Source organism: Salvelinus fontinalis, chromosome 26 (genome assembly GCF_029448725.1).
Source record: "Salvelinus fontinalis isolate EN_2023a chromosome 26, ASM2944872v1, whole genome shotgun sequence".
In the NCBI taxonomy this organism is placed as follows: domain Eukaryota; kingdom Metazoa; phylum Chordata; class Actinopteri; order Salmoniformes; family Salmonidae; genus Salvelinus; species Salvelinus fontinalis.
The window spans coordinates 20,863,847-20,891,354 of record NC_074690.1 but is presented as its reverse complement, the minus strand read 5'-3'; the positions used below and the strand labels follow the sequence as shown (position 1 = coordinate 20,891,354).

At 42.3% G+C, this 27,508-nt stretch overlaps 4 protein-coding genes across 6 annotated transcripts in view; 2 read left to right on the top strand and 2 right to left on the bottom strand.

Annotated features, from left to right (window-relative positions):
• LOC129823892 (protein phosphatase 1L-like) overlaps positions 1-5,979 on the top strand; it is a 29,553-nt gene extending 23,574 nt beyond the window's left edge. For all 3 annotated transcript variants that reach the window (XM_055882968.1, XM_055882969.1, XM_055882970.1), the window contains exon 4: positions 668-5,979. In XM_055882968.1, the coding sequence (XP_055738943.1) occupies positions 668-1,020 (353 nt within the window). In that variant the 3' untranslated portion in view covers positions 1,021-5,979. The remainder of the gene's footprint in view (positions 1-667) is intronic.
• Positions 5,980-9,514: 3,535 nt separating this feature from the next.
• arl14 (ADP-ribosylation factor-like 14) lies at positions 9,515-11,663 on the top strand. The gene has a single exon (XM_055882966.1). It carries the CDS (start codon positions 10,581-10,583, stop codon positions 11,193-11,195), a length of 615 nt encoding a protein of 204 aa, XP_055738941.1. The 5' UTR covers positions 9,515-10,580; the 3' UTR covers positions 11,196-11,663.
• A 6,738-nt stretch (positions 11,664-18,401) lies between these two features.
• Positions 18,402-23,098, bottom strand: LOC129823890 (zona pellucida sperm-binding protein 3-like). The gene is made up of 8 exons (XM_055882965.1): positions 22,647-23,098; positions 20,763-20,875; positions 20,579-20,682; positions 20,115-20,292; positions 19,812-19,929; positions 19,644-19,729; positions 19,180-19,400; positions 18,402-18,914 (listed from the first exon to the last, which is right to left on the bottom strand). The coding sequence occupies exons 1-8, from the start codon at positions 23,025-23,027 to the stop codon at positions 18,610-18,612; spliced, it is 1,506 nt and encodes a 501-aa protein (XP_055738940.1). The 5' UTR covers positions 23,028-23,098; the 3' UTR covers positions 18,402-18,609.
• A 1,463-nt stretch (positions 23,099-24,561) lies between these two features.
• zmp:0000001127 (interleukin-12 subunit alpha) lies at positions 24,562-27,467 on the bottom strand. The gene is made up of 6 exons (XM_055882964.1): positions 26,233-27,467; positions 26,056-26,142; positions 25,867-25,926; positions 25,578-25,694; positions 25,346-25,390; positions 24,562-25,133 (listed from the first exon to the last, which is right to left on the bottom strand). The coding sequence occupies exons 1-6, from the start codon at positions 26,329-26,331 to the stop codon at positions 24,978-24,980; spliced, it is 564 nt and encodes a 187-aa protein (XP_055738939.1). The 5' UTR covers positions 26,332-27,467; the 3' UTR covers positions 24,562-24,977.
• Positions 27,468-27,508: the final 41 nt, after the last annotated feature.

Sequence of the window (27,508 nt, the reverse complement as noted above, 5' to 3'; positions counted from 1 at the left end):
CGGACCTCCAGCATGGGTGAACAGCACCACAACGCTATGGGGACGTTAAAAAGACGTGTTTGTGTCAAACCGAGCTAAACTCAACACAGTGAATTCACACATTGGGGTGGGTTTCCTGGATCATATTAACCCTAGTCCTGAACTAAAGACCACTTTAATTGGAGAACTGTTTCTTAGTCCAGAACCAGGTTTAATCTGTGTCCAGGAAACCAGCCCTTAGTGTTCAACACAGAAACAAAACACACATACCATTTTTGCGGCTGTGGAAGGTAGTGCATAACGTCATGACGACATAAAATGTTTCCCATACTTGAGCAGATCACAATGGTACGCTAGGATGAATCACTAGAATGAATTAGTGTCAAAGGGAGAGATTGCAGCCTTGACTCACTACCTATTGGCCCTCTTTTGAAGGGCAAGAGAAGTTGAATACATTACTTGCTCTGACAAATGATAGGAAGCACTGATATGCTGAGGTGGATTTGGTAAATAGAATATCTATTAAAAACATAGATATAATGTAATTTGACTGTGATACAGAAATTCCCTTGCTCTGTCTGCACTTTTTTCCCGTGTACACAATCAATGACCAATGTCCCGGTGTGAGATAATAAAGTTACTGAGAGTTTAATCAAAGGGCATTGCACTTCCATTCCTTCACCACCAGGGGGCTTCATCAGCTTCAACGGCTCGTGGCGCGTCCAGGGCATCCTGGCCATGTCTCGCTCGCTGGGCGACTACCCCCTAAAGAACCTCAACGTGGTCATCCCCGACCCCGACGTGTTGACCTTTGACCTGGACAAGCTGCAGCCCGAGTTCATGATCCTGGCGTCGGACGGGCTGTGGGACGCCTTCAGCAACGAGGAGGCAGTGCGTTTCGTGCACGAGCGCCTGGACGAGCCGCACTACGGTGCCAAGAGCATCGTGCTGCAGTCTTTCTACCGCGGCTGCCCCGACAACATCACCGTCATGGTGGTCAAGTTCAAGAGCGGCCCCGTGGGGAGCAAGGCTGAGGAGTAGAGGCGGTGATGAGGTCACGCGTTTGTGACGGGGTCATTGTTATTGTTATGCTATAGATAGACTCTCCTCCATTATGGATAGTGCAGCAAGCAATCAATGGGGAGGATTGGGAACTGTTGCAACATGCATACCTGGCATTCTCTTTGAAACGCACGTACAACCACCCCAACATCCTAAACGATGTAGTTTGTTTTTCATTTCTATGACTTTTGGATAGAGAAGTATTTTTGCTTGAATTATGGCCTTAACTCGGAAGCTGGAGTGCTTGATCATCTTGACACACACACATACACACACACATACACACGTCCATCTGCCGTCTCACACATTGGCATTCGGCACGAAAACACAACTGGAGATCACCTCTTCTTCATCACTGAGAAGATGACTCTGACTCAAACAGTACAGCAAACTGATCTAGTGTTCTCTGCTCACCCTGCTGCAGTGTATTGTACTGTCACAGGACTGATACTGTCCTGAAGAAAATTGTAAAAGAAAAAGCACCTGTTGAGACTTTTCATTTTGGTGGAATGATAAGCCCTTAAGCATCGGCCCATAAAAATGTCCTTGGTCATATACAGGAGCAGTTATACCCTGATCTAGCTCCAGCCCTTGCCTTTTTCGTCAACATAGTCGTAACAGGGCTGATGTTAAGTTACTGTATTATGGTACTGGACCTGTATAGGACATTTGTTTAGCCTATCCGTGTTTAGGAAAGATCTGTGGATTTTAGCACACAGGTGTTGATGCCTTCGATCATGGGAATCGTACGGACTGGGAGGTGCATCTCAGACTGCTTATTAAAGCACCGTTACCCATGACGACTGAGTTAAAGGCTACACAGCTGAAACAGGAAGGCTAATTGCCAGTAATATGGCCACCCGTGTGTTAGTTTTACAAGTGTACTACTGTATTGAATACTACTATTACAGCTGTATTTCCAACACTCTCACAGGCTCACCTCAGAATTTGACGTTCATTCATGTTTCTCAAACGTCAAATTTCGAAGTAGTTCCAAACATCAAATTTCTAAGTGTTTAAGATTTAGGCATTAACTCCACATTTTTAAGGTTAGGGTAATGTTTAGGCATTAACTCAGAATTATTACGGTTATACATTAACCTTTCAGAATTAAGTTTTGGGATAGGCTTAAAACCAAAATATAAAAACAGCTTTCTATCGCTGGATTCGAATATGCAACTTTTGGAACCAAATGCAGATGTTTACGCCCACCCGCCATCCCCATTCACAACGTCCTAGCAAAACCCAAACCTACTGGAAGGGAACAGCACTGACTGTTGTCCCTAGTGGTCGGTTTCCTCTTTATCTCCTGGAGTCATCAGACATGGATGGACATTGAATACTGACTTGTATAAGGGGTGACCAGCATGTTATTTATTTCATAGGTACATAATTTGAATTTAAAATATATATATATACGTATGTTATATTATCATATACACCGAATAGGTGTTGTGTACAGGGTTAACCATAGTATGGTGCCTCTGGAGCAAATTAAGGTTAAGTGCCTTGCTCAAGGGTATATCGACAGATTTTTTATTTTGTCTGGTCGGGTATTCAAACCAGCAACCTTTCAGTTACTAGCACAACGCTCTAACAGGTAGGTTACCTGCTGCCCTATGATGTGGCAAACCGTTTATCATTTAACAATGTACCTTAATTGCCTTATTTATTTTTTCAGTTTTAATCTTATTGTCAAAACAAAACATACACAGATGTTTATTGTTCACCTGTGCATACAGTATGCATAAGTTGATAATGCAACAAGCATCACTTGTAGACAGTTCACCAACAAGTCACTCATATAATCTGCCAAACACAAAATGTATGAATTTGCTGAATGCAGTCTGTCAGTATTAAATCCAATGCCACCATGTCAAATGTTGCTGTTTTTGTTTGTTATTACAGCCAATTTGAAAGACTGTGCAAACAGTCTATTTAGCTACCACTGCACTCTGTGATTTAACACAGTAAATTACTTTGTAACATAAGTCCAATAATTTTTTGAAAACATATAATACAGCAAAGGGATTAATAAACGGGTCACAGATTTGTCTGACCTCTGTTGCTTATTCATGTATGGCAATGTGTATGTGACCTTTCTGTAGCTTACAAACCAAGTATGGCCGCCAAGAAACAGATTTGTGCAGTATTCTCTGGGGCCCGTGAGAAACCACAATGACGCACTCACATACCCAGCCGAACAATCATATCTCTGTATTCATGTTTCTTGCTTCACCAGTGTGCTGGATTGTCACACATTGATGAATACGTCTCCCATCAGTCACGTCATGACACTAAACAATTGATTGGGTTTTATTTGAAAATCCTCAATGATGACAACAAGCATAAGAATGTTTGGGCTGGTGAGATCACAGCCAGAAAGAACACATATGACGTCGTTGATACACTTCTGGGACCGCTAGACACAGGCACAAATAGTTCTGTCTGCGCTATAACTCTAGTAACCAAACACCCTACCACTAGCTACAGAGGCTTGGCAGTTGCTGGCGTGCGTCGCCTAGACAGTGCGCAAGCTAGGGACCAAGTCAAAACTGACGGCCGGTGCCAGGTGGAACCGGCCTTAGAATAGCATGTAGGTCTACATTTGTAAAATAGTCTTATCGAATGTGCAAAATGCCAGAGAGGTGTGGTAACATTCAACAGGCTTTCCGTAAACCAAAGTCACTGTACTTAACGCCGCCTTACAGGAAAGCTAAGCTCATTATTTGGGATACTGAGCTTCTATAAGAAGTATTCGGTCATTGGGCCAAGCGAAACAAGTGTGTAGCAAACAGCAGCACAAGTGAGGAAAGACAGGACCTTTGAGTGTGTTTGCAATTAGGGTCTCTATCTGAGCTTTGGTTCTTCCGGAGCTGACTCATATCTGCTTTTGAGGTGAATTTGGTATTAGTTTTGAAGAATGGGTCAGCGCGGATCCAAGCCCACTGTGGTAGAGGTGTGGGAGCTGTTCCAGTGCTTTGGTGCTCGGGCGCCCGTGAAACGTAATTCAGTGTATCAGAAAATGAACGAAAGCTCCACACGTGCCCTTACTATCCGGTTCCAAGAGACGGTGAAGAGGCCGGACCTCTCTCATGACGCCGGGATTCATGAGAGGAGTACGCGACCCCACTCATGGCACTACAGCCGCCGGGACACGGGACTAGTGTATGTAATGGATGACCCGACCGGTGGAGTTTGGATGAAGCCGAGAGAGAAAAATACAAGATCCTGAAAAATAGGGACGTCTATGGTTTTAAATTGGTCTCTATTCATGAGAAAGTTTAGCCTTCTCTAGTAGGGTGCATCTCGGGCTTCTGCGCAATCGTGCGTAATCGCTGCGGCGTATTTGTGCGGTGTGTCTCTCAAATGGACAGAAGATCAGTGATTGAGAGAAATTTCAGGGGGATGTGCTTGACCGCACCACCTTGCACTGACCAGTGAGAAAAAGGATTACATTGGATTGATTACTCTCTGGGTGCATGTTATCCAGCAGATTGTTATCTACCATCCACTGTCCTAAGGTTAATACACCAAACGTTGTATTATCATGAATTAATCTAATATTTGTGGATGAAAATGCATGCTTGGAAGCACAGCCTAACCAGGTGCCTCCACTCTGGAGTCGATTTAGTCCATTCATTGTGCCATTGTTCTTTGCGCACATTTATCCTACATTTTCTTTGACGTGTTATCCAGCATGAGCAAGTTTCATTTTAACCAGTATGTTCATAGGCCTGCCTATTCAGTGAAAACATATTTAAGCACAATTCATGTGTCAACTATTTAAAAACCTATGGAATGGACTTCATAATAGGCTCGATAAAGTGGATTATTTTGGCACACATGCAGTCCTGGGCTACCAGCTGGCAGAAAAAGATACAATGCCGCCGTCATGTGGATGAGAACATTTATGTCTACATTGACGACAGCAAAGATACTTATTATTATTATTTATTTATTTATTTATTTAGGTTACTAGTCTTCTCATCTCAACCCTTATAAAAAAAGATTGCCGTTTTGAAACTGTAAAAGCGCAGTAACTGCGGTCGACTGTGGTAAAAAAAAACTATTATTTGGATGCAGTATTTTCAGCATACTGCAATTATACTGCACTCTGACTGCAATCTTTTTTTGTAAGGGAAACAATGGTATCAGTAAAACTGAAGAGATATGCCAAGGGCAGGAGCCAGAACCATGAACTTCGACTTGACCTTTTCATTAGATGTTTTTGACATGTCTGGCTACCAGCCAACTACTGTAACGAAATCAATCAACACAACCAGGGTTTGATTGTCGTGTATGTCTTTTTCTCTTTCCAGCCTGAGTTTGGAAATACATTAATCTGTTTCTGTTTAGTGGTGGGCTGTATTTGTAGTCAGGAACTTGATGGGACCCTTTGGCATTTACAGTTTGACGATAGAAATTCCACCGTGCAAAAACTGGTTGAATTAACGTTGTTTCCATGACATTTCAACCAAATAATGAAATGTGATGACATTGAATCAACGTGGGAAACGGATTGGATTTAAGGGAATTTCGTATATTTTCACACAACTTTTATCCTAAATCCAATGACATGGGAACATTTTTTGTTTATTTCACATTGACACACATTTATATTTTAAAAAGTAACGTGTTAACAACACAATATTGCTAATCAACCAGGTTGTCACCAAAATAATTGTAATATAACAGTAGCTTTATGTTCTTTCTTTTTTTAATGCCAATACTGTTTTCTATGTTACAAGGCTCCACTTTTTCATTGTTTTTTTGTGGTATCGATGAAAATACTTGATTGGGGAATGGGGATACGTTTTTATGATGGGAAATGATAAAACACACACAGGAGCATTTACACACATATACACACACTCACAGTGTTTGTACTCATGTTATAGCCAACTCTTGAATTTTGTATGAATAATTTATCAAATATCTGTGTCTAGTTGTCATGTATTCATTATCTATAAATTGTTAAATGTTTGTAGTTAGCATTTTTCCGTAATGATTAACATGGTTAAATAGTCGTAAATCTCTGCTTGATTCAGCTTTTGATATATTTGGCATTTTTATACACATTCTGTATTTCCACTGAAGAAAGCAATAATTAACCAACACACTACTGTAAATAAATGGCCACTGCCTGTTATAAAACGGAAATTGCTCTCCATAAATAAATGCTCAGTCTGAAGCCATTCAGCTATGGGGTTCACAGTCCTACAGTATAATAACGATACAAGTTATATCACTTTAAAAAGGGTTTATTTACAACCTATGGGGTATAGGATGTTGGGAATAGTGGCATAGGAGAGTATGAAATGAATTAAATACCCTAACCCTAAGCTATGTTCAATGTCAGCAGCAATTTCCATTGAGAAATTCTCAGTCTGAAAGCCATTGGCTATGGGTTTCACAGGCCTATAATAATGATACAAGTTATATCACCTTAAAAAGGATTTATTTACAACCTCAGGGGTATAAGATGTTGGGCAAAGTGGTATAGGAGAGTCTGACATATAACCCCTAACTTCAGTTCAGTCTTCACCAATGAGAACCAAGAGGGACCTAGCTTCGTCCTTCCTGACTGGGAAAGGCCTCCATTCAAGGCCGTAGAAAATCCTACAGCCATCTCATTAGAACAGAACAGGGTGGATCAACAGTGATTCATATTACTGGTTTGCATCCTATTAAAATGATAGTTGTGTTTTGCTGCATAACACACTTACATGATTTGCCTACCCATATGATGTGGATCATTGTCAGGTTATTAGATGTATAAGCTTCCGCAACAACAGAACACCATGGTTGTAATGACACTTTAAACAGGTAGTTTGTAAATGTGTAAAATATACTGCTCAAAAAAATAAAGGGAACACTTAAACAACACAATGTAACTCAAAGTCAATCACACTTCTGGGAAATCAAACTGTCCACTTAGGAAGCAACACTGATTGACAATAAATTTCACATGCAGTTGTGCAAATGGAATAGACAAAAGGTGGAAATTATAGGCAATTAGCAAGACACCCTCCAAAACAGGAGTGATTCTGCAGGTGGTGACCACAGACCACTTCTCAGTTCCTATGCTTCCTGGCTGATGTTTTGGTCACTTTTGAATGCTGGCGGTGCTCTCACTCTAGTGGTAGCATGAGACGGAGTCTACAACCCACACAAGTGGCTCAGGTAGTGCAGTTCATCCAGGATGGCACATCAATGCGAACTGTGGCAAAAAGGTTTGCTGTGTCTGTCAGCGTAGTGTCCAGAGCATGCAGGCGCTACCAGGAGACAGGCCAGTACATCAGGAGACGTGGAGGAGGCCGTAGGAGGGCAACAACCCAGCAGCAGGACCGCTACCTCCGCCTTAGTGCAAGGAGGTGCACTGCCAGAGCCCTGCAAAATGACCTCCAGCAGGCCACAAAAGTGCATGTGTCAGCATATGGTCTCACAAGGGGTCTGAGGATCTCATCTCGGTACCTAATGGCAGTCAGGCTACCTCTGGCGAGCACATGGAGGGCTGTGCGGCCCCACAAAGAAATGCCACCCCACACCATGACTGACCCATCGCCAAACCGGTCATGCTGGAGGATGTTGCAGGCAGCAGAACGTTCTCCACGGCGTCTCCAGACTCTGTCACGTCTGTCACATGTGCTCATGTGCTCAGTGTGAACCTGCTTTCATCTGTGAAGAGCACAGGGCGCCAGTGGCAAATTTGCCAATCTTGGTGTTCTCTGGCAAATGCCAAACGTCCTGCACGGTGTTGGGCTGTAAGCACAACCCCCACCTGTGGACGTCGGGCCCTCATACCACCCTCATGGAGTCTGTTTCTGACCGTTTGAGCAGACACATGCACATTTGTGGCCTGCTGGAGGTCATTTTGCAGGGCTCTGGCAGTGCACCTCCTTGCACTAAGGCGGAGGTAGCTGTCCTGCTGCTGGGTTGTTGCCCTCCTACGGCCTCCTCCACGTCTCCTGATGTACTGGCCTGTCTCGTGGTAGCGTCTGCATGCTCTGGACACTACGCTGACAGACACAGCAAACCTTTTTGCCACAGTTCGCATTGATGTGCCATCCTGGATGAACTGCACTACCTGAGCCACTTGTGTGGGTTGTAGACTCCGTCTCATGCTACCACTAGAGTGAGAGCACCGCCAGCATTCAAAAGTGACCAAAACATCAGCCAGGAAGCATAGGAACTGAGAAGTGGTCTGTGGTCACCACCTGCAGAATCACTCCTGTTTTGGGGGGTGTCTTGCTAATTGCCTATAATTTCCACCTTTTGTCTATTCCATTTACACAACAGCATGTGAAATTTATTGTCAATCAGTGTTGCTTCCTAAGTGGACAGTTTGATTTCCCAGAAGTGTGATTGATTTTGAGTTACATTGTGTTGTTTAAGTGTTCCCTTTATTTTTTTGAGCAGTGTATGTTTGTTTTGGGTCCACACTAGTGAGTTAACTTATTTAAATGAGACAGTCGCAGAGGATGTTCTTCTGAATAACTGTTCAGGGCATAACACTTTCCATTCAGCTTTGGGAAACTTTGATGTAAGGCTTGATTACACCTGTAATTACTACTTCTATTCATCACACCCATTGTTTCTTAACCATTGTTCACTAAGTATATCAATGTAATTACACCCAACACAATGTTGAAAACAGAATGCTTCCCAACACTAGATCACATAAATAGGCGTGAGCTGGATGTGATCCCACCGCTGCCACCAATGTAGCAGAAGAAAGTGAACGCTTCAACAGGGACTCTAGACAGGGCTCATACGTGGCAAAGTGAACTCTAACGGCCATTACCATGAAAGCCTAGTATTCCTCTGGGTAGAGGCAGTAGGCCTATAATGCCTTGTTACAATAGCCTAAGTACATAACATGATTGACACGATGGTAATAATCATCATGAAACGGCCTTGGAAGTGCCATAAGTGTAAACCAACATAATTCATTATTTTACATGAACCTGTTCAACTGCAATGATATGGCTTAATTGATCATAGTCCAGACTTGTTATAGTTGCAAATACCATGCAGCTGCACCAGGGGAATTTAAACCAAACAGATTTTTCTTTGCAGGTATTCCGTTTCCCCACATTTATTGATGAATTATTTTCAAATCATGAAAATGTATCCCCATTCTCCAATCAAATACCTTTATCGATACCACAAAAAACAGACAAATACAGCTTTTTACTCCAATCTAGAAACCCTCATAAAATCTGACTAGCACCAGTATCCCATAGTATTAAGCAAAAACAAGCATAGAAAACATAATTGGCATAACTAAAAACAAGAAAACATAAGGCTACTATTTTATTATAAGTATTTCAGTGATAACCTGGTCGATTAACAATATTGGGTTGTTAATATTTTATATATATATATATATATATATATATATATATATATATATATATATATATATAAATGTGGGTCAAAAAAAGCAGTGTAGAACACCACTGCCCAAAATGCACTGCTCCAATAACTTTCAAAAGATTTTTTCTTAAGTTTGCCCCCCAAAAATGATTTTTCCTTTGAATGAAGTTGAAAAAATATATTTTCCTACGAATTAAGTCACACTTTTTTTGTATTTTCACACTAATTAAGCCGCACAAAAACGCACAAAATCTGCTGAAAAACTTTCTGTACATATTTGCACTAATTGAGTGTGAGATTGTGACCAGTATGACCAGTTAGCTTAAATGTAATACTAGGCCTGAAGGCTTCAGGCAGCAACTGAGAACCAAGCAAAAATGTGTTATTTCTTTATTTCTCTCTCTTTCTTTCATCTAAACATCTTTGGAATTGTTCTCCATTGTTTGATATGTAACTATAATGTAAGTTATATTGCCTGCCTGATGGTTTTATTGTGATTTAAGGTATCTGTATCTGTCAGATTGAAATGGAAAATGCAATATATTCTATATGGTGTCCTAATGGCCCATATATTATTTTAGCTATAGGCTAGTTTATACATGACATAACCAATGGTTGTCTTGGCCTTAAGTACATCTGAATGACATAATGATATATATGATATACTGTTATCTGATGATATAGAGGGTGCGTGCGTTCGTCTCCATGCGTATACTTTGTTCAACTTTACGTAAAGGTCAAACAATTCGAGGTGACGCTTCAATGTGTCTTTAGAGCAGGTTAAATACCATGCACATGGAGGATTTTAACATGTGAAGTGTGATAAAAACATGAGGCTTTTAAACCTGCGCATGTGTCACATTGTATTGTTTGTGTCAACAGCGCACTGATTTGATTCACGCTAAACTGGCTCATTTGGTGGATAAGTTCCTAACCAAACAACAGTCATATCTTGCTTCATATAGGACATACTTTGACCCTTGCTTATCGGTGAACGAAAGGTTTATAGGTAGCATGTAATCGCTTACCTGGTAACGGAAAGGCAACGCACTGGGTAAACACCGCAGCTCGAGGCAGAGAACAGTGACATAAGGTGATATCACTGCCTCTCCCTGACTTGCGTCTTTGCCAAGTAGTCGGGTTACGCTTTACCACACATGGGACAGCGGGGATCGAGACCCCAACCCGAGGCCCGAGTTCTCCTATTGGGTCTCGACTCAGCGGGGAAATCAACCCTTCTTTACAAACTGAAATATAACGAATCGGTCAATACCGTTCCCACCATCGGCTTCAATGTGGAGATGATAGAAGCCAAAAAGAAGAGGGAGACAGTTGCTCTGACCGTGTGGGACGTGGGCGGACAGAATACAATGAGGCACTACTGGAAGAGCTTCTATCAGGACACTGCTGGACTGGTGTTCGTGGTGGACAGCTCCGACAGGCGCCGGTTGGACGAGGCCCGGCGGGAACTAGATCACGCCCTGAGGAGTGAATTCTTACGGGGTCTGCCTGTGGTCATCCTCGCCAACAAGCAGGACCTTCCTGAGGCCGTATCCGTCACGGAGATAACGGAGCGCTTTCACCTGAGGACGATGAGCGCTGAGCGGGACTGGTTCGTTCAGCCATGCTCTGCTGTGACCGGTGCTGGGCTTATAGAGGGCTTCCAAAAGGTGGCACACCTGCTCAAACTACCATCAGAGGACGTTCAAGACAATATTAAAGAGACAGTGCAGTATCTACGATCAAAATCAGTCAAGTCAATGGGTTTGTAATGTTTGCAATGATAGGATATGTCAAAAGTTATTGACAAATGATGATAATTTGTTTTTATTGTTTACGGATGAAGATCACATTTCACTATGATCAATGTGTTTCTTTAAAAGGTTGTCACAGTGCAATAGACTACATGGAAACGAAATCAATCCACGAAGCTATTCAATTGACTTTAAATCAGCCTATGACATTTTTTTTCCAACTAAGTTTAATACGTTTGTATCAGATTATTTCCTCTGAGAAATATGGTCATAAATAATGTTAAGTCGCCTATAGACCTAATAATGAACATGTCATTATGGACTTTGGGGAGCAGTGCGTAAAAAACGCACCACAAATGGTCAAATTCACTTTTCATCTTTTATGTAGACCTATAACCTAATATATATACGTCTTGTATCTAATAAAATGTCTTCCCTACATGCTATATTTTTTCCCCACCTAAACATGTAAGGCCTCTTTCACACCTATTACAGTTTTGCGTAAGGCTATATGGCACTTCTTGCGTACTAAAACTCAGGAGTGACTGATTTGATTAATTCGTGTTAGTTTAACATAATAGCCTCTAAACAACACTTGTGAGAGTTATCAAACGTCATTATGTTGACAGTGAAGGTCAGTTAGCCTGGTTCTCTCAGCGATGACATACTGTTGGAGAGGCGCAGGTGGACGTGTCCGGTTCCTGTTCTTGTCCCGCTTGCTCCGTGGTCTCCAACCGACCTCTGTCTCCCTCCCGCACGGTCTCCTCATATGTTGGCAAGTACTTCACCTCATCGTAGGCGGGTAGAGAGACAGGGGGAGCTAGGTCAGTAGCAAGGCTATGCGATGTGTAGCTCTCCAGGAGCGGGTCCTGAGATACCGTTATCCGTCCGTTGAGGAGCGGGTGCGGATCATGGCTGTCAAGCTGTCGCCTGGGTCTCGAGCAGGCAATCCGCTGGATGAAGTAGCCCAGGGCAAACAGAAGGAGTAAAAGGAGGACCCCGGAGAGTTTCCGCGTAACCATTGCGATGTTGTAGAAGGTGCTGTGAACCGTGTGCCTGCAACAGCCGACGACGACACTGTCGTTACCGTGCGCGCAGCATATTTGGTCGTCTCTGCAAAGGATCTCTCCACAGTTTCGGAGCGCATGTCCAATGGTTATAACAAATAAGGAGAAAAATGTAAAGCTCGGCGTGTGACCTTTGAGATAAAAACACATTATTCTTAAAGAAAATGCTAGAAGTCTTCTGTTTTGATTGTAAATATGTCAAGTTGGTTTGAACGACGCACGCTATAGTTTACTAGAGGCAATGTGCAATGAGCCAAAACCATAGATCGATAGCACTGGGTGAGCCGTAGCATCTGAACATGCGGTGTTGAAAAATGAATCTGGAATTGTCATCCATATTGTCTCTCCGAACGTGTTTACATAGCAAGCTCACTGAGCCAAATGCTTGTAATGTAATTTCTGTGTCTGATTATAAACGGATGACCTCCATCACTAGGGTACAACATTGGTTGTGGTTAATCAAATTAGGCCCTTTATGCATATAGAGCGTTTATTTTGGTCAATTTTCTTTTTCGGTTCAAAACAACCATCGCCAGACCATTGTAGATAGTATTGACTGGAATACATATCTAGGCTACGGGCCTTTTAAAATGTGCTTTGTTGAAATAGTCAACTCATTGCATCATCCAAAGACTAAGTGCCTTTGGAGTGCACTTCAGTGTCCACTTTCAGGGCATTACATCCAAATGAGCAATTATCTGCCTGCTATTAAATCATTAGCGGGCACCCAATGGCCAATTGTTGGAGGGTTGTCATGAGATACAGTAACTGTTACAAGTAAACAGTTGGCGCCGGCGGACGGAGAGATCAATTTGTTGTCTGAGTTGTACTCAAGATCAGTAATGATAAACCCAGAAATCGATAGGCTACAGTTATGTTCGGTCTTGTTGTAGATGAGTGATAACTCTGGTGCAACTACAACAAGCCTATCGTAGGCCTACGACGGCTATCGTGAGTAGCTGGCTCTCCATGGTCTTGACACCCGTTTTGGGCGTACACTGACCTATGGTACTGAACAGTCACGAAGTAGACTAATCTTGGTTACCCAGAAGTATATTTTCACAGAAATGTGTGTTGTTTTTACGTTCTCATTCTTGACAATTGTCTACCTGTTTAGAACAAGCACTCTAGCATCCAATGTTCCATGGGGATTAGAAACAGCGCAGGCCAATGTTCCATGGGGATTAGAAACAGCGCAGGCCAATGTTCCATAGGGATTAGAAACAGCGCAGGCCAATGTTCCATAGGGATTAGAAACAGCGCAGGCCAATGTTCCATAGGGATTAGAAACAGCGCAGGCCAATGTTCCATGGGGATTAGAAACAGCGCAGGCCAATGTTCCATAGGGATTAGAAACAGCGCAGGCCAATGTTCCATAGGGATTAGAAACAGCGCAGGCCAATGTTCCATAGGGATTAGAAACAGCGCAGGCCAATGTTCCATAGGGATTAGAAACAGCGCAGGCCAATGTTCCATGGGGATTAGAAACAGCGCAGGCCAATGTTCCATGGGGATTAGAAACAGCGCAGGCCAATGTTCCATGGGGATTAGAAACAGCGCAGGCCAATGTTCCATGGGGATTAGAAATAGCGCAGGCCAATGTTCCATGGGGATTAGAAACAGCGCAGGCCAATGTTCCATGGGGATTAGAAACAGCGCAGGCCAATGTTCCATGGGGATTAGAAACAGCGCAGGCCAATGTTCCATGGGGATTAGAAACAGCGCAGGCCAATGTTCCATGGGGATTAGAAACAGCGCAGGCCAATGTTCCATGGGGATTAGAAACAGCGCAGGCCAATGTTCCATGGGGATTAGAAACAGCGCAGGCCAATGTTCCATGGGGATTAGAAACAGCGCTGGCCAATGTTCCATGGGGATTAGAAACAGCGCAGGACAGTCTTCCATGCAATGTAGAAACGATGGGAAGAAGTAATGCTGCATCTCCATTCGTAGGCTATCAACAACCTGCACGACAAGGATTTAAAGGTGCATTCTGCAGTTCAAACAAAACAGATTCTGCGCCACCTTTTGCGTAAATAGTTTAGGGATGAAGCTGGAGAAATCCAATGTAACCCCCCAAATTCAAAGATAAAGCTATGGATGCAAGGACTGACCATCTATGAGATGAAAATGATAGTTTAAACAATATTTGAAGCTATACAGTGTTTGTTTCAAATTTCATCGTTTACAAATAATGGAGTAAAACAAGATTATATTTTGGGTTCTGATGGTGTATACAGTTGAACTAATAAGCCATTATTTACAAATTATATTATCCAAGAAGCAATGGCTACATATAGTTCATTAAAGGTAAAAAAAAAATAATAATAATAATGTACAGACATGGCCAATAGTATTGGTACCCTTGCACTTTTTTCAAATAATGCACAATTTCTTCCGGAAAACTGTTGAAATAAAACAATATTTTGGTATCCACATACAGTATATATATCTTTGGTTTGCAGTTTAACAAAACAAAATCTGAATTTACTAAATGTTAGCTAATTACACAAAGAAATCCTAAAATGGCCAGGACAATATTATTGTCAGTTGTGGTGAGTTGCAGGTGCCTGCAATATAAAATTACTAATTCAACCAGTTTGAATAGAGAAAATGGCTCATTCTCCTGTTTTGTGTCACTGTATGTACCGCAATGAGCATAGAGAAAATAAATAAAACCAGAGAGTTATCTGAGGAAGTCAGACACAAGATTGTAGCCAAGCATGGACAATCTCAAGGTTACAAGTTCATCTCCAGAGACCTTGATGTGGACAGATGAGACCAAATTAGAGCTATACTGTAAAGCACACCATCTCTATGTTTACACAAAACAAAATTAATCCTTCAAAGAAAATAATACCTTCCCTACAGTCAAACATTGAGGAGGTCCAGTGATGTTCTGGGTGCCTTGAACGTGTGCAAGGCATCATGAAATCTGGAGAATACCAAGGCATTTTGGAGTGCAATGTCAGAACCAGTGTCAGAAAGCGTCTCCGTTGAAGGTATTGGGTCTTCCAGCAGGACAATGACCTCAAACACACTTCAAAAAAACACCCAGGAATGGTCCAAGACAAAACGCTGGACTGTTCTGAAGTGGTCATCAAGGAGTCCAAATCTAAATCCCATTGACAATGTATGGAGGGATCTGAAAACAGCAGTTGGGAGAAGGCACGCTTCAAATCTGGGAGAACTAGAGCAGTTTGCTCAGTTTGGAGTGGACCAAATTGCCAGAACAGATTGCAGTTATTTTGATTGCAGTTACTTGACAAAAATGCATGGGTTCCCCTATTTTTGGCCACGACTGTAGCAATCGCAGATTAATAACCCTTAATAAAATATATCCAGGCGTTGTAAGATCTGGCAGATAAACACACACCGTTACTTTCAAGTATGGGTAGAGGCGGCCCAATACGGCGACCAGAATATGAGCGAGTGGGTGTGTCAAACTGTGTTCGCGTGTGTGTAAGTATGAAAAATGAATCAGCTAATTGGGCAGAATTGTTGCCACTCAAGACCATTTTGCGTGACTGATTGGGCTGCACGACAAGTTAATAAGACTGCAACCAGCGCACTGGTGATGTATCAAGGTGCCTGCGGACGGGAAGTGTTTCCTACTGGGTATTAGGCTGCAGTCGTGTCGGCGGCGGTAGCTAACGTGGCCATTTTTTCCCACTCCCATGATTTAATTTCAAGTAGAATAGCAGCCTACACAAGAAATAACAGATATTGATAACCATCTAGATGTCACCTTGATACATACAAAGCCTAAAAAATACTACTGAATGGGAAGGGCTTGAACGCAACAAAACCGGGACACAGTGCCCATTGCTCTTTTTTTTTATTGCTTGACAAGCACTAGCCTACTGATGGGTTTAGTGTTGCTTCACGCATACCACGCATGAAGCAACACTACACCTATCATCGGTATCTTTTATAAAAATAAACAATGTCTTCAAAACAGAAGTCCAAACTCTTGTGGTACGGTAGCTCAATGTAAAGCAGTTCATTCAAAACAGCTCAATCAAAACCATCTCATCAATGGAGTTAAGGTCAGGGCTCTGTGCAGGCCAGTCAAGTTCTTCCACACCGATCTCGACAAACCATTTCTGTATGGACCTCGCTTTGTGCACAGAGGCATTGTACTGCTGAAACAGGAAAGGTCCTTCTCCAAACTATTGCCACAAAGTTGGAAGCACAGAATCGTCTAGAATGTCATTGTATGCTGTAGCGTTAATATTTCCCTTCACTGGAATTAAGGGGCCTAGCTCAAACCATTAAAAACAGCCCCATACCGTTATTCCTCCTTCACCAAACTTTACAGTTGTCACTTTGTATTGGGGCATGTAGCGTTCTCCAGGAATCTGCCAAACCCAAATTCACCTGTCGTACTTCCAGATTGTGAAGCGGGATTCATCACTCCAGAGAACGCATTTCCATTGCTCCAGAGTAGCTGCTCGGCCATGGAAACCCATTTCATGAAGCTCCCAAAAAACAATTATTGTGCTGACGTTGCTTCCAGAGGCAGTTTGGAACTCAGTAGTGAGTGTTGAGGACAGACAATTTTTACACGCTACGCTCTTCAGCACTTGGTGGTCCCGTTCTGTGAGCTTGTGTGGCCTACCACTTTGTGGCTGAGCCAATGTTGCTCCTAGACATTTCCACTACACAATAACAGCACTTACAGTTAACCGGGGCAGCAATTTGACTAATTGACTTGTTGGAAAGGTGCCATCCTATGACGGTGCAACATTGAAAGTCACAGAGCTTTTCAGTAAGGCCATTCTACCGACAATGTTTGTCTATGGGGATTGCATGGCTGTGTGCTCGATTTTATACACCTCTCAAAACGGGTGTGGCTGAAATAGCCGAATCCACTCATTTTAAGGGGCGACCACATACTTTCGTATATATAGCATGTAAAACAGGTTTTAAATATGTAAATTGTAAATTCAATCTGTAATGTCTTTTCATGTGTCAACCCACAGTAAGACTAGCTGTCACCATTGGCGTCAGCTAATGGGGATCCTAATAAATCAAATTTCTTCTGGGTCCGCGCCAAAGACCAGTGCTAATGCTGCATTCGTAACCAAGTGGGAAGGTGGAAATTACCAGTTGGAAAGTTCTAAATACCATTTGAATACATTCACTATTGTCAATCCGTCTGCGTTGACAGTGATACGGCCTCTGCAGAAGTCAGGGCATTCATACGTCTTGCACTGCACCGAGCTGTTTGTGAATTTGTTATACAGGACCTACCACCCCCACCTAGCATCAAGTCAAGGCAGAGCCCTCCATGTAACAATCTTGCTTCCGTCCCTCTCTTCGCCCCTACCTGGGGGTTGCACCAGGGACCCTCTGCACACCAGTCACCCACGAAGCACCATTACCCATCGCTCCACAAAAGCCGCAGCCCTTGCAGAGCAAGAGGAACTACAAGGTCTGAGCGAGTGACATCGCCGATTGAAACAGTATTAGGGCACACCCCGCTAACTAGCTAGCCATTTCACACCGGTTACATCCACATTGCAACATTTGGGAGGCACACAGCAATGTGGCACTTGATGTCCTCCGGAGGCTCTGCCATTTCATCACACCCTCCCTACAGAGCCTTTAGCACATTTAAAGCATAAAATAGCTTTAATGGGCAACAAGCAGACACCATAAAAAGTACAGCCATCATGTGTAAATAAATTGTTCAATAACCTTAAAGCGTTCTGTTAATTTCAACTGCCCGAAAAGCAGGGAATTTCCTTAGGTGAATTAAGCACTCAGGAATGAGTCATTTCCCACTGGTATTTACTAGATGGGCATTTAAATAGATTTTGCCCAGTCGTATGTGGTAAATGCCACCTTCACGCTTGGTCATGAATGCAGGGAGTCACGCATTTCATAAATCTTGCAGTTCCTTATGCTACATACGAGTCATATTTTACACCTGCTACATGACAGGTTGGAGTGCTGAGAGCAGTGGGTCAGACTAACCCATGCTGGCAGCAGAACATTGTACGTGCTCCAGAGGCAGCGGCTTAGACTGCTAAACCACCCCAGAACCATCATTTGACAATCCTATTGCTTGACTGTTAATGATCCAGGGGCAAGCATTGACGCAAACTGATAAATTAACGGAATAGCTAAAAACAAAATCAAATAAGCAAACTACGGATCTAACATTTTTATTTGCATTGGCCATGGTAATGTGAAATGGAACAGAAGATGAGCAACAATATTCTTCAAAACAATTTGAATTCACATTCATTCTTTAAAAAGGACCTAGAACTTAGTTAGTGGTTTAAGCCAAGGGTTGGTCAATTGCCATCCTGAGTCAATCGTTCAAGTTCCACAGTAGACTTCCTGCACAGCACCCTTCAATCCAGTGAGATGCCATCTTGTGTGACTGGAAAGACATTCATGGTGTTCACAGCAGTGCCTTTCTCATTCAGAAAGTGTGCATTTCCTGCCTTCACTTTTGCAAGTACCGCCGGTGCCGTAGAGATGTCTGCTGGCACAACAGTTGTAGCTTCCTGCAGCTCTTTGGAATGGACTGCTGCCGAGTCTACGGTCTCACCCAATGTCATTTTTGAGCGGAGTGTCGTGGAGACCGTTGCCAAGGTGATAACTTCCTTAGCAGGGACAACAATCAGGGGCCCCAAGATGGTAGTCTTGCTCCACTCTGAAATTACATTCTGATTAAGCTAAACCTCAAGTTAATTTTAGAAAACATTTATTGGTTGTCAATGACATTCAAACAGTTCAAGAAGTGTTCCAAATCTTTTTCCTGTATTCTAGCTAGAGCACATTGCTGAACTGTTCATCTTAAAATATGCAACCAAAAGTCACATGGGAGAAAAGCATAGTCTGGAGCAATAGCCAATACATACTAAGCATGCAATGCATCTAGGTTGCCTCTGATTGGCTTTGCTTCATCCGTAACCCACCTGTTGTGTCCGTTCCCCTCTTCCAGTCACCCGAGTAAGGCTTTTTGGATCTGGGCTCAACCTTTTGGAGCTGCTCTGTGCGAAACTGGAAACTGGATGAATTTGGTTTGGGAGTAGTAGTCTTAGTGTTGGTTGTAGTCATGGGGGCAGTAGACTCCGCAAAGCGTTTGGAGACTGCACAACTTATACAGACCTGGTCGTTCCCATCTGCTGACCTCCAGCTGGAATGAGTGAAGATCTGGTTCGATTGCAGCTCAAAGTTAAATAACTTGCCCTCATTAAGGCCATGCACAGTAAATACTTAACAGTATCCATCAATTAACCTCACTATTTTTAAGGTCTACTCCTACAGTCAATATTGTACAGAATGAAATCCCCTGGCAGTGCTAATGAAGAAACCCATTAATGTTTGCTGCCATCCTAAATTTCAGTTTTAACAAGAGGCAGGATGCCCCATCTCATACCTGTTCTCAATGAAGGAGCACGCTCGACTCATTGATTTCACAGAAAACATGGCAGCGACAGCTTTCATATGGCAGGTGATGAAGATCTGTGGTGACAGAATGGAGATCAGAATGGCCAAAAAGGTGCAGAACACAAGACAAAAAAAAATAAAAGGAGTGGGCACTTGCCATATTGGAATCCTCCTGGTAGAATCTGAAGGCATCCAGCATGATATGCAGCTTGTTATCCTGGACCCTGGGCATGTACCGTGAGTTAGAGCCGGTCAGCTGGGCATCAGTGAAGCATCTAATTAGGCAAGACAGGGAGCTAGGTTAGGGAATGGAATTAGCCAACTAGATGGCTTTCTACAGTTGTTTACCCAACCACAGTTGTGAGCCAATAGCCAAGCATTGGAGACTGGAAATATATCCTACTATACTATGGCAAGCTGAAGCAACCATCACCAGTCAATACTTTCTAGATGACCTTACCCGTAGTACTCTATGAAGTTGTGTCTAGGGTTGGAGTCTGCGTCAGGAGTTGCTGTGGCCACACAGTGGTCCACATACACACGGAGGGGCATGTGGTTGCCCATGGTGACAGCTGCCTCCAGGTGTATGGTTTCACCCAGGAAGTAGGCATTTGATCCCCTTTCAGAGCGCCAGTCATCTGTAGAGAAGGTGGGGATGAGCATGTGCAACAGAGCCATTTGGGGATGCTTATACTAGTGTATAATACCTGATGTTTGAATTTTACATAATATACCAGTCACATTGAACGGAGATCACTTCATTTGACCCATTGATGCAAACATTATCAAATGGTTTACGCTGCTAACATGACACTGGTCTACACTGGCAACTTGCACACTAGAGTACATGTTTGTGTGAAAAGTTTAAGGTCCTTGAATAACTGAAAAAGTACAACTTAATGAAGTGAACAAAACAAAGCCTACCCGTGATGAGGCGGAGGCTGAATTGCAGATAGTCCTCAGCAGTCGCTGTTGAGGCAAAGGGGATCCAGGTGGGAGCCAGGGCAGCACTGTCAACAGCATACCTCCTAAACACATTCACATTATTTAAGTGTTTAAAAACACATATCAAAATAGTAACTATCAATGTTTACTACAGGTAACTCACTTTCCGTAATGACATTCGATGGGAATCACAGCCGAATCAAATCTGACGACACCAGAAGAGGGTACAGGTGAATAGCTGAGAATATTGGAATAAACCAGCTCCGTCTCCATAAACTGTGGAAGAGGTGGAGTGGTTAGGTGTCTTACATGTGCAGCTTGAAGAGTCATAAAGGAAGTTCAGCTAATTTGTTTCCTCAAGTTGCAATTTGAGCATTGACTGCTGTGTATATGCAGATATTAAAACACTTAACTCCTGAATACAAACCTTAGACTAACAATATAATTTCTGCAAAAAAAGAAAATGTTTTGTCACCTACATTTATTTTCAGCAAACTTTAAGTGTAAATCTTTGTATAAGATGCAACAACTGAGACAAACTGAACAAGTTCCACAGATGTGACTAACAGAAATTGAATAATGTGTCACTGAAGGGGGGGGGGGGGGGGGGGGGGTCAAAAATCAAGTCAGTATCTGGTGTGGCCACCAGCTGCATTAAGTACTGCAGTGCATCTCCTCATGGACTGCACTAAATTTGCCAATTCTTGCTGTGAGGTGTTACCCCACTCTTCCAAGGCGCCGGCAAGTTCCCAGACACTTCTGGGGGGGGCCCTAGCCCTCACACTCCGATCCAACAGGTCCCAGACGTGCTCAATGGGGATCTGGGCTCGTCGCTGGCCATGGCAGAACACTGATTGTCTTGCAGGAAATCTTGCACAGAATGAGTAGTATGGCTGGTGGCATTGTCATGTCAGGAGGAACCTGCAGGAAGGGTACCACACGAGGGAGGAGGATGTCTTCCCTGTAACGCACAGCGTTGACTGCCTGCAATGACAAGTTCAGTCCGATGCTGGGGCAGTGTCCCAGACCATAACAAACCCTCCACCTCGAGCATGCTCCAGAGTACAGGCCTCGGTGTAATGCTCATTTCAGCGACGATAAAAACGATTCCGACCAACACCCCTGGTGAGACAAAACCATGACTCGTCAGTGAAGAGCACTTTTTGCCAGTCCTACGGTGGGTTTGTGCCCATAGGTGACGTTGTCGGTGAGGACCTGCCTTACAAGCCCTCAGTCCAGCCTCTCAGCCCATTGCGGACAGTCTGAGCACTGGAGGGATTATGCGTTCCTGGTGTAACTCAGGCAGTTGTTGCCATCCTGTGCCTGTCCCGCAGGTGGGATGTTCAGATGTACCGATCCTGTTCAGGTGTTGTTACACGTGGTCTGCCACTGCGAGGACGATCAGCTGTCCGTCCTGTCTCCATGTAGAGCTGTCTTAGGCGTCTCACAGTATGGACACTGCAATTTATTTCCCTGGCCCCATCTGCAGTCCTAAGGCACGTTCACGCAGATGAGTAGGGACTCCAGGCATCTTTCACCTGGTGTTTTTCCAGAGTCAGTAGAAAGGCCTCTTTAGTGTCCTAAGTTTTCATAACTGTGACCTTAATTATCTACCATCTGTAAGCTGTTAGTGTCTTAATGACCATACCACAGGTGCATGTTCATTAATTGTTTATTGAACAAGCATGGGAAACGGCATTTAAACCTTTTACAAATTAAGATCTGTGAAGTTATTCAGATTTTACGAATTCTTTGAAAGACAGGGTCCTGAAAAAGATACGTTTCTCTTTTTGCCGAGTTTAACATGGCCTTGGGCGGTGTGCCCCTTTCTGTCCATGTAGCCATGGATTCACAAAACCATTTGTAGCTGCGGAGTCCATGGATACCTTCCTGCCCATGGAAGCGTTCTCAAGACATTCTTTAGATAGTCCTTTGGCTCGGCCCCCCTGCAAGAGTCTCATAGCTTTGTATAAAAAATGTAATACGTGAACCTAATTAGCCTAGATCTGTGACATGATTAACTTAAATTAAGAAATTCTTAACTTACTGCGAGTTTGGTTCCACATGCGGTCAACTGTGCAAAGATGATAAACTCTGCCTCCCCCGTTGAAACCGCACTGCAAGAATCTTCAACGCCCTTGCTACCCATTTTATTGGAACCTAGGTGCAAATCGCTGCCGTCCACCAGAATGCCCATGTCAAATAGGTCAGCTTTCACCACGACTTCAAGAGAATCTTCGTGGCACTTCACGAGGACTGTTCTCGTCCTAGGAGGACTGGTTGGCTCTGCACTCGGTTTAAAGGATTGGGCCAGACTGGCATCTTTATAACCATAACCACGAGGATTAAAAGGCTGATAAGAATCAGCAAGTAAAGAAATTGACAGGAGGGTCGCGACCAACCACGGAGATTTTTGCAGAAACTCCATTTGTGACCTTGCAATCTGAATGTACTTTGGCGGCTTCGCAGACCCACTGAATTTCTTAAACCGAAATACAAACATTTATATGACAAAAATGTCCAAGCATAGACCAATCATTGAGAACAGGTGGGGTTACCGCACCTGTGTCAAATCAGCGCTAATTAAAGATGAAAAAGTCCTGTGTAACCTAATGCCTTTATTTTGACAGTACCGTGCACCTTCCACTGGGTGTCAGTGGTACACTTCCATTGAATGAAAATGACTGATATTTGTCTGTAGGCTTTTGATTGAACTGTTAAGGACAGGTAGCATGTCGTTCGGAATTGTTATACAAATATACAAAATATAGACTGCTTTGTACTCGCCATCTTCTCAACTCCATTAAATTGTTGACCAATCGCACCCCTTCACCGACGGTGCAGTCTAATGTACCAACCTTGTCCTCGTGCCCATCACATAAACCTACCATGGTTATCGTTCGAAAACATTCAATGCCCACAAATAGACATGTTATTCCTCGTCAACATAGTCTTTATAAATTCACACCTGTTTGAATTTATTGAGGTAAGACATTTATTACCCGAAGGATAACTTATTATTGCACTTGTTCGCCCTGGCCTAGCTACTAATAATGGGAAGAACATAGGCCAATATAGCCGAACATTAGGCCATTTGTGAGCTCAAACCGAATGCAAAAATCTGACTTTCGATCAATGTGTCAGTCAGCCTTTTCGACTGCATGCAGGCTCACGTTTCTCGAGAGTGAAAAAAGGACCAATGCGAGGGAGTCACTTGGCTGTGTTCAGTCAAAACCCTACCACCACCGAAAATAATAGAGCATAGGAAGGCCTAGTAGTAAGCTACATGTCATCATGTCTGCTTATTCTATACGCCTACACAAATGTATGGTATTTTCTGAACTTTCTCTTTGGTCTTCACTTCGTCCTCAAAATAACCGCCCACATTTTGCACACAGTTACAGTAGGCTATGATTCCAAGTGAAATTAGTATAATTGACCAGTGTAGGCCTACAAGAACGAGTATATTGTGTGGTTTGGCCACCACCCAAATCAGTGATATGTTGTCACCACTGTGTATTTTCCTGGAAATAAATCTTACGGTTTCTCATTATTTAACTCAGTTTAATGTATTGACTATATATGGCAAAATATTCTACACACACATTATTCTTGTGGGGGCCAAACCATTTATTCTCATTCAAAATCCTATTTTCCCTAACCCCTAACCCTTAACCTAACGCTAACCTTAACCACAACCTTAACTCCTAATCCTAATTGTAACCCTAAACCTAAACCCTAAGACTAAAATAATGGGGACTGGTGATATGTCCCCACTTGTCCAACACTTCTGGTCCTCACAAGGATAGTAAAAACCCCAAAACACACACACACATACAAACAGACAGAGGGAGAGAGAGAGAGAGAGAGTTTGAGTAAAATATCATGAAAACAAAGAGAGAAATAAAACACCTGGCTATTTTGATTCATTGCTAAATGTATTTTATTTTGGAGATGTTTAAACAAAAACTGTGTAAACATTGAAATAAGTTATATTGATATGTATAAAATAAATATTTTTAAATCATAAATTAGGCAAATAAATAATACAACCCATTAGGTTGATAATAAATATCACATTTAATATTATTTAGCTTTTCAAGTTAAAAAAATCAACAAATAAATACTTAGATTAAATACTTATATATTAAGTCATAAATACTTGACTCCTGTAAATTGTAAATCCTCAATAGCTTTATCAGACTGTTATTTGATGATAATATTAAAGAACACTTGTCCACAGGACAAGGCAACTTTGTTATGGTCATGAAAACTGGATTATTTTTCCCTTGAGAGAATGGCGATGATGACGATGATGGTGATGAGGAATAGTCTCAAACCGCATAGGCGCCTGCCAGGTCCATGATGACATGCCAAATTACATATTGTGTTCCCCAGCATGAATATATCCAATGATTCTGTTGATGGTTACGGTGCGAACCTGGAGCCCCTTCAGCACTTTACACAGATGTACCCTTTCATCAAAGGAATTTTGGTTAGCAGTACCTTGAGTAGGCCTACAACCTTGTGTATCCTGAAAAGAAACATAGTTTACACTGTGTCAAGTTAACTTTATCTCTATTTGGTTACACACAGTTGACATACAAATGACCATATTTGGTTAGGAGATATTTTAGGGACCATTAATTCCACCACCCACATCCCAATGTAATCCCTGCTAAAATTAGACTGAGTCCGTGAAAGGCCTCTTTATGTTAGTCACGGTTGCTTTTGAGAATCTCTTACCTGCTGAGAGGACCAGACTCCCAACAAAGACGAGGAGAAGCAGTTCTGTTTAAAAAACGAAAGCAAATGAAATGGTGAGAGAAGAGGCAATATATGTCAGTAGACTTGTGTATCCTAAACCTGCACCTACAATGACTTTCGTATACAAAACTGGTTGTGTTAGAAATATCTCAAAAGGAAAATTTTTAGGTCATGTCCTCAGTATTTTGGCATAGTTATTCCCAGATATTACCTCCTTAATCTCTCCTATGTTCTGCAGCACATTGGGTCCAAGCAGTTTAGGGTCAATAGCTTGTAGCATGTCACTATAACAACGCAGATCCTCCTCAATGTTCCTCAGACACTTGTCCTATGTGATACACAGGAAAAATTACATGTAAAAAAGTTACCAATTCAGGCAGACAGTGTGTTAGATTTGCCCCCTTTAGACTGGAAATAAACATGACATTTCTTATGAGAAAAACTGTTGCTCTGGGCAACAACAGTAATATGTAATTTATAGACAACGGCAAATAGCCTACCTGATCAAACTTTACATTTGTCACTCTGGAACATGTTGAGTGCTGTTGAGTGCTTTTGGTCTATAAAACACAGTATAGATTATTCAGCAAATGCTTTCAACATTGATCTTATATAGCCTTATATAAGGAAATTCACATTATTGTCTGAAAAATTTGAATACAGATCAAATAATGTGGTTATTTTCTTACTTTTGGCGCACACACTTGCACCGTCTGTGTTCTCGTGTTCAACTCCATACCCTGGTCCGTGCAGTTTATTCCTTTGAACAGGTGTTCCTAGTATTGATACGCATTTAATGAATGGGCTACAGATATGAATTAAATAAATAGTCAAGAACAGTATTGGAAAATGTGCCTGTGTCTCACCTGTGCAAGCGCCTCTGTGATGTTCCAAAGTAGTGTTTGCGCAGTAGTAAGACAGTTGTCAGTTATCGGGCGGTTGCGCGACACCAATGGGCTGGACATGTTCACGTGCCAGAGAGAACAAGTGAGCGCGACCAAGAGCAGCCAAGTTACAAAATCTGACAGGTTCAAGAACAACGTAGAACAAAGACTTAAAACTGAAACTTTCTATACAAATACAGTTGTCAATAATATGCCAATAATTTTTAGAGGATTTTGCAATATTCTCATGCAGGAAAAAAATATTCTCAGATAACCTGACCTATTCTAACTTTAAGCAAATAATAAATAGGCTACCTACTTTATAACAATCATTTTGTTAGAAGAGAAAGAGATATAGGCTATAGATTACTCACAAAGCTTGGCGTTTGGCATCATGGTAATAACAATGTTTATCCTTGGTTTATCCTAATTCTTTTGTGTGTCTTGCTTCATCTCTCAGTGTTTTTATACTTGCCCTAGCAGGGAATTCCCTACCACAATAACAATGTTTGAAAAAATAAATTGAAAGTAAATCAGGTAACAATGTCATTGTGTGTAATTTTCCTAGATGCCAGCGATATCAATATAATGAAACGTTTTCCCAGAGTGGAACTGGAATTAACATTACCTGGAGTTGAGTTGGTTGTATTAGATGTTTTGTTTGTGGCCACTATTACATTTACATTCACATTTAAGTCATTTAGCAGACGCTCTTATCCAGAGCGACTTACAAATTGGTGCATTCACCTATAACCACAGCAGTTTCTCACAGTTTGGTAGAAAATATGTGGTCGCCTCCTCTGCTTTCTCGTGGTTGGCTAGGCCTAGGTCTAGGTAATGATTCAGTATGGGCTTTCACTATGGCCAAAACTCAATTACAAAAGTGTTTGGAGCATTGTAGTGCAACATGAGAAAGTAGGGAAGAAACTGCCTGTTTTGCACACACATGCAACAGTCACTTGCCTATATTCAGATATGTCATAGCATTAATGCCAATTTAATGATGTAATTGTTAACACCCGTAGAAGAAAACAGCTAGTAGGCTACTCTAACCTTATCCAATTTGTAGTTTGGTTCGTATTTATAGGTTTTATGTGTTTATATATATTTATAAGGCACATGTAGGCTAATGTAGCCTTCTTAGGTCCCTCAAACATCCTTCTGTACAATTCAGTCATTCATTTGGACTGTCGCATCTACTTTCAGTTAGATCTGGTTCAGATGGCTATCAATACTGACCATAACAACACAACATTGA

What these genes read in the sequence shown, in the direction of transcription:
- arl14 (XM_055882966.1), top strand. Translation starts at nt 10,581, where the DNA reads ATGGGACAGCGGGGATCGAGACCCCAACCCGAGGCCCGAGTTCTCCTA.
- LOC129823890 (XM_055882965.1), bottom strand. Translation starts at nt 23,027, where the DNA reads ATGGAGTTTCTGCAAAAATCTCCGTGGTTGGTCGCGACCCTCCTGTCA. An exon ending in AACTTCATAGAGTACTACGG is followed by an intron (nt 19,930 to 20,114) that starts GTAAGGTCATCT and finishes TTGCCTAATTAG; the next exon opens with ATGCTTCACTGATGCCCAGC. An exon ending in TGCTCCTTCATTGAGAACAG is followed by an intron (nt 19,401 to 19,643) that starts GTATGAGATGGG and finishes CACTCATTCCAG; the next exon opens with CTGGAGGTCAGCAGATGGGA.
- zmp:0000001127 (XM_055882964.1), bottom strand. Translation starts at nt 26,331, where the DNA reads ATGTCCAGCCCATTGGTGTCGCGCAACCGCCCGATAACTGACAACTGT. An exon ending in TGCAAGTGTGTGCGCCAAAA is followed by an intron (nt 25,927 to 26,055) that starts GTAAGAAAATAA and finishes TGTGTTTTATAG; the next exon opens with ACCAAAAGCACTCAACAGCA. An exon ending in GAGTCTGGTCCTCTCAGCAG is followed by an intron (nt 25,134 to 25,345) that starts GTAAGAGATTCT and finishes GTTTCTTTTCAG; the next exon opens with GATACACAAGGTTGTAGGCC.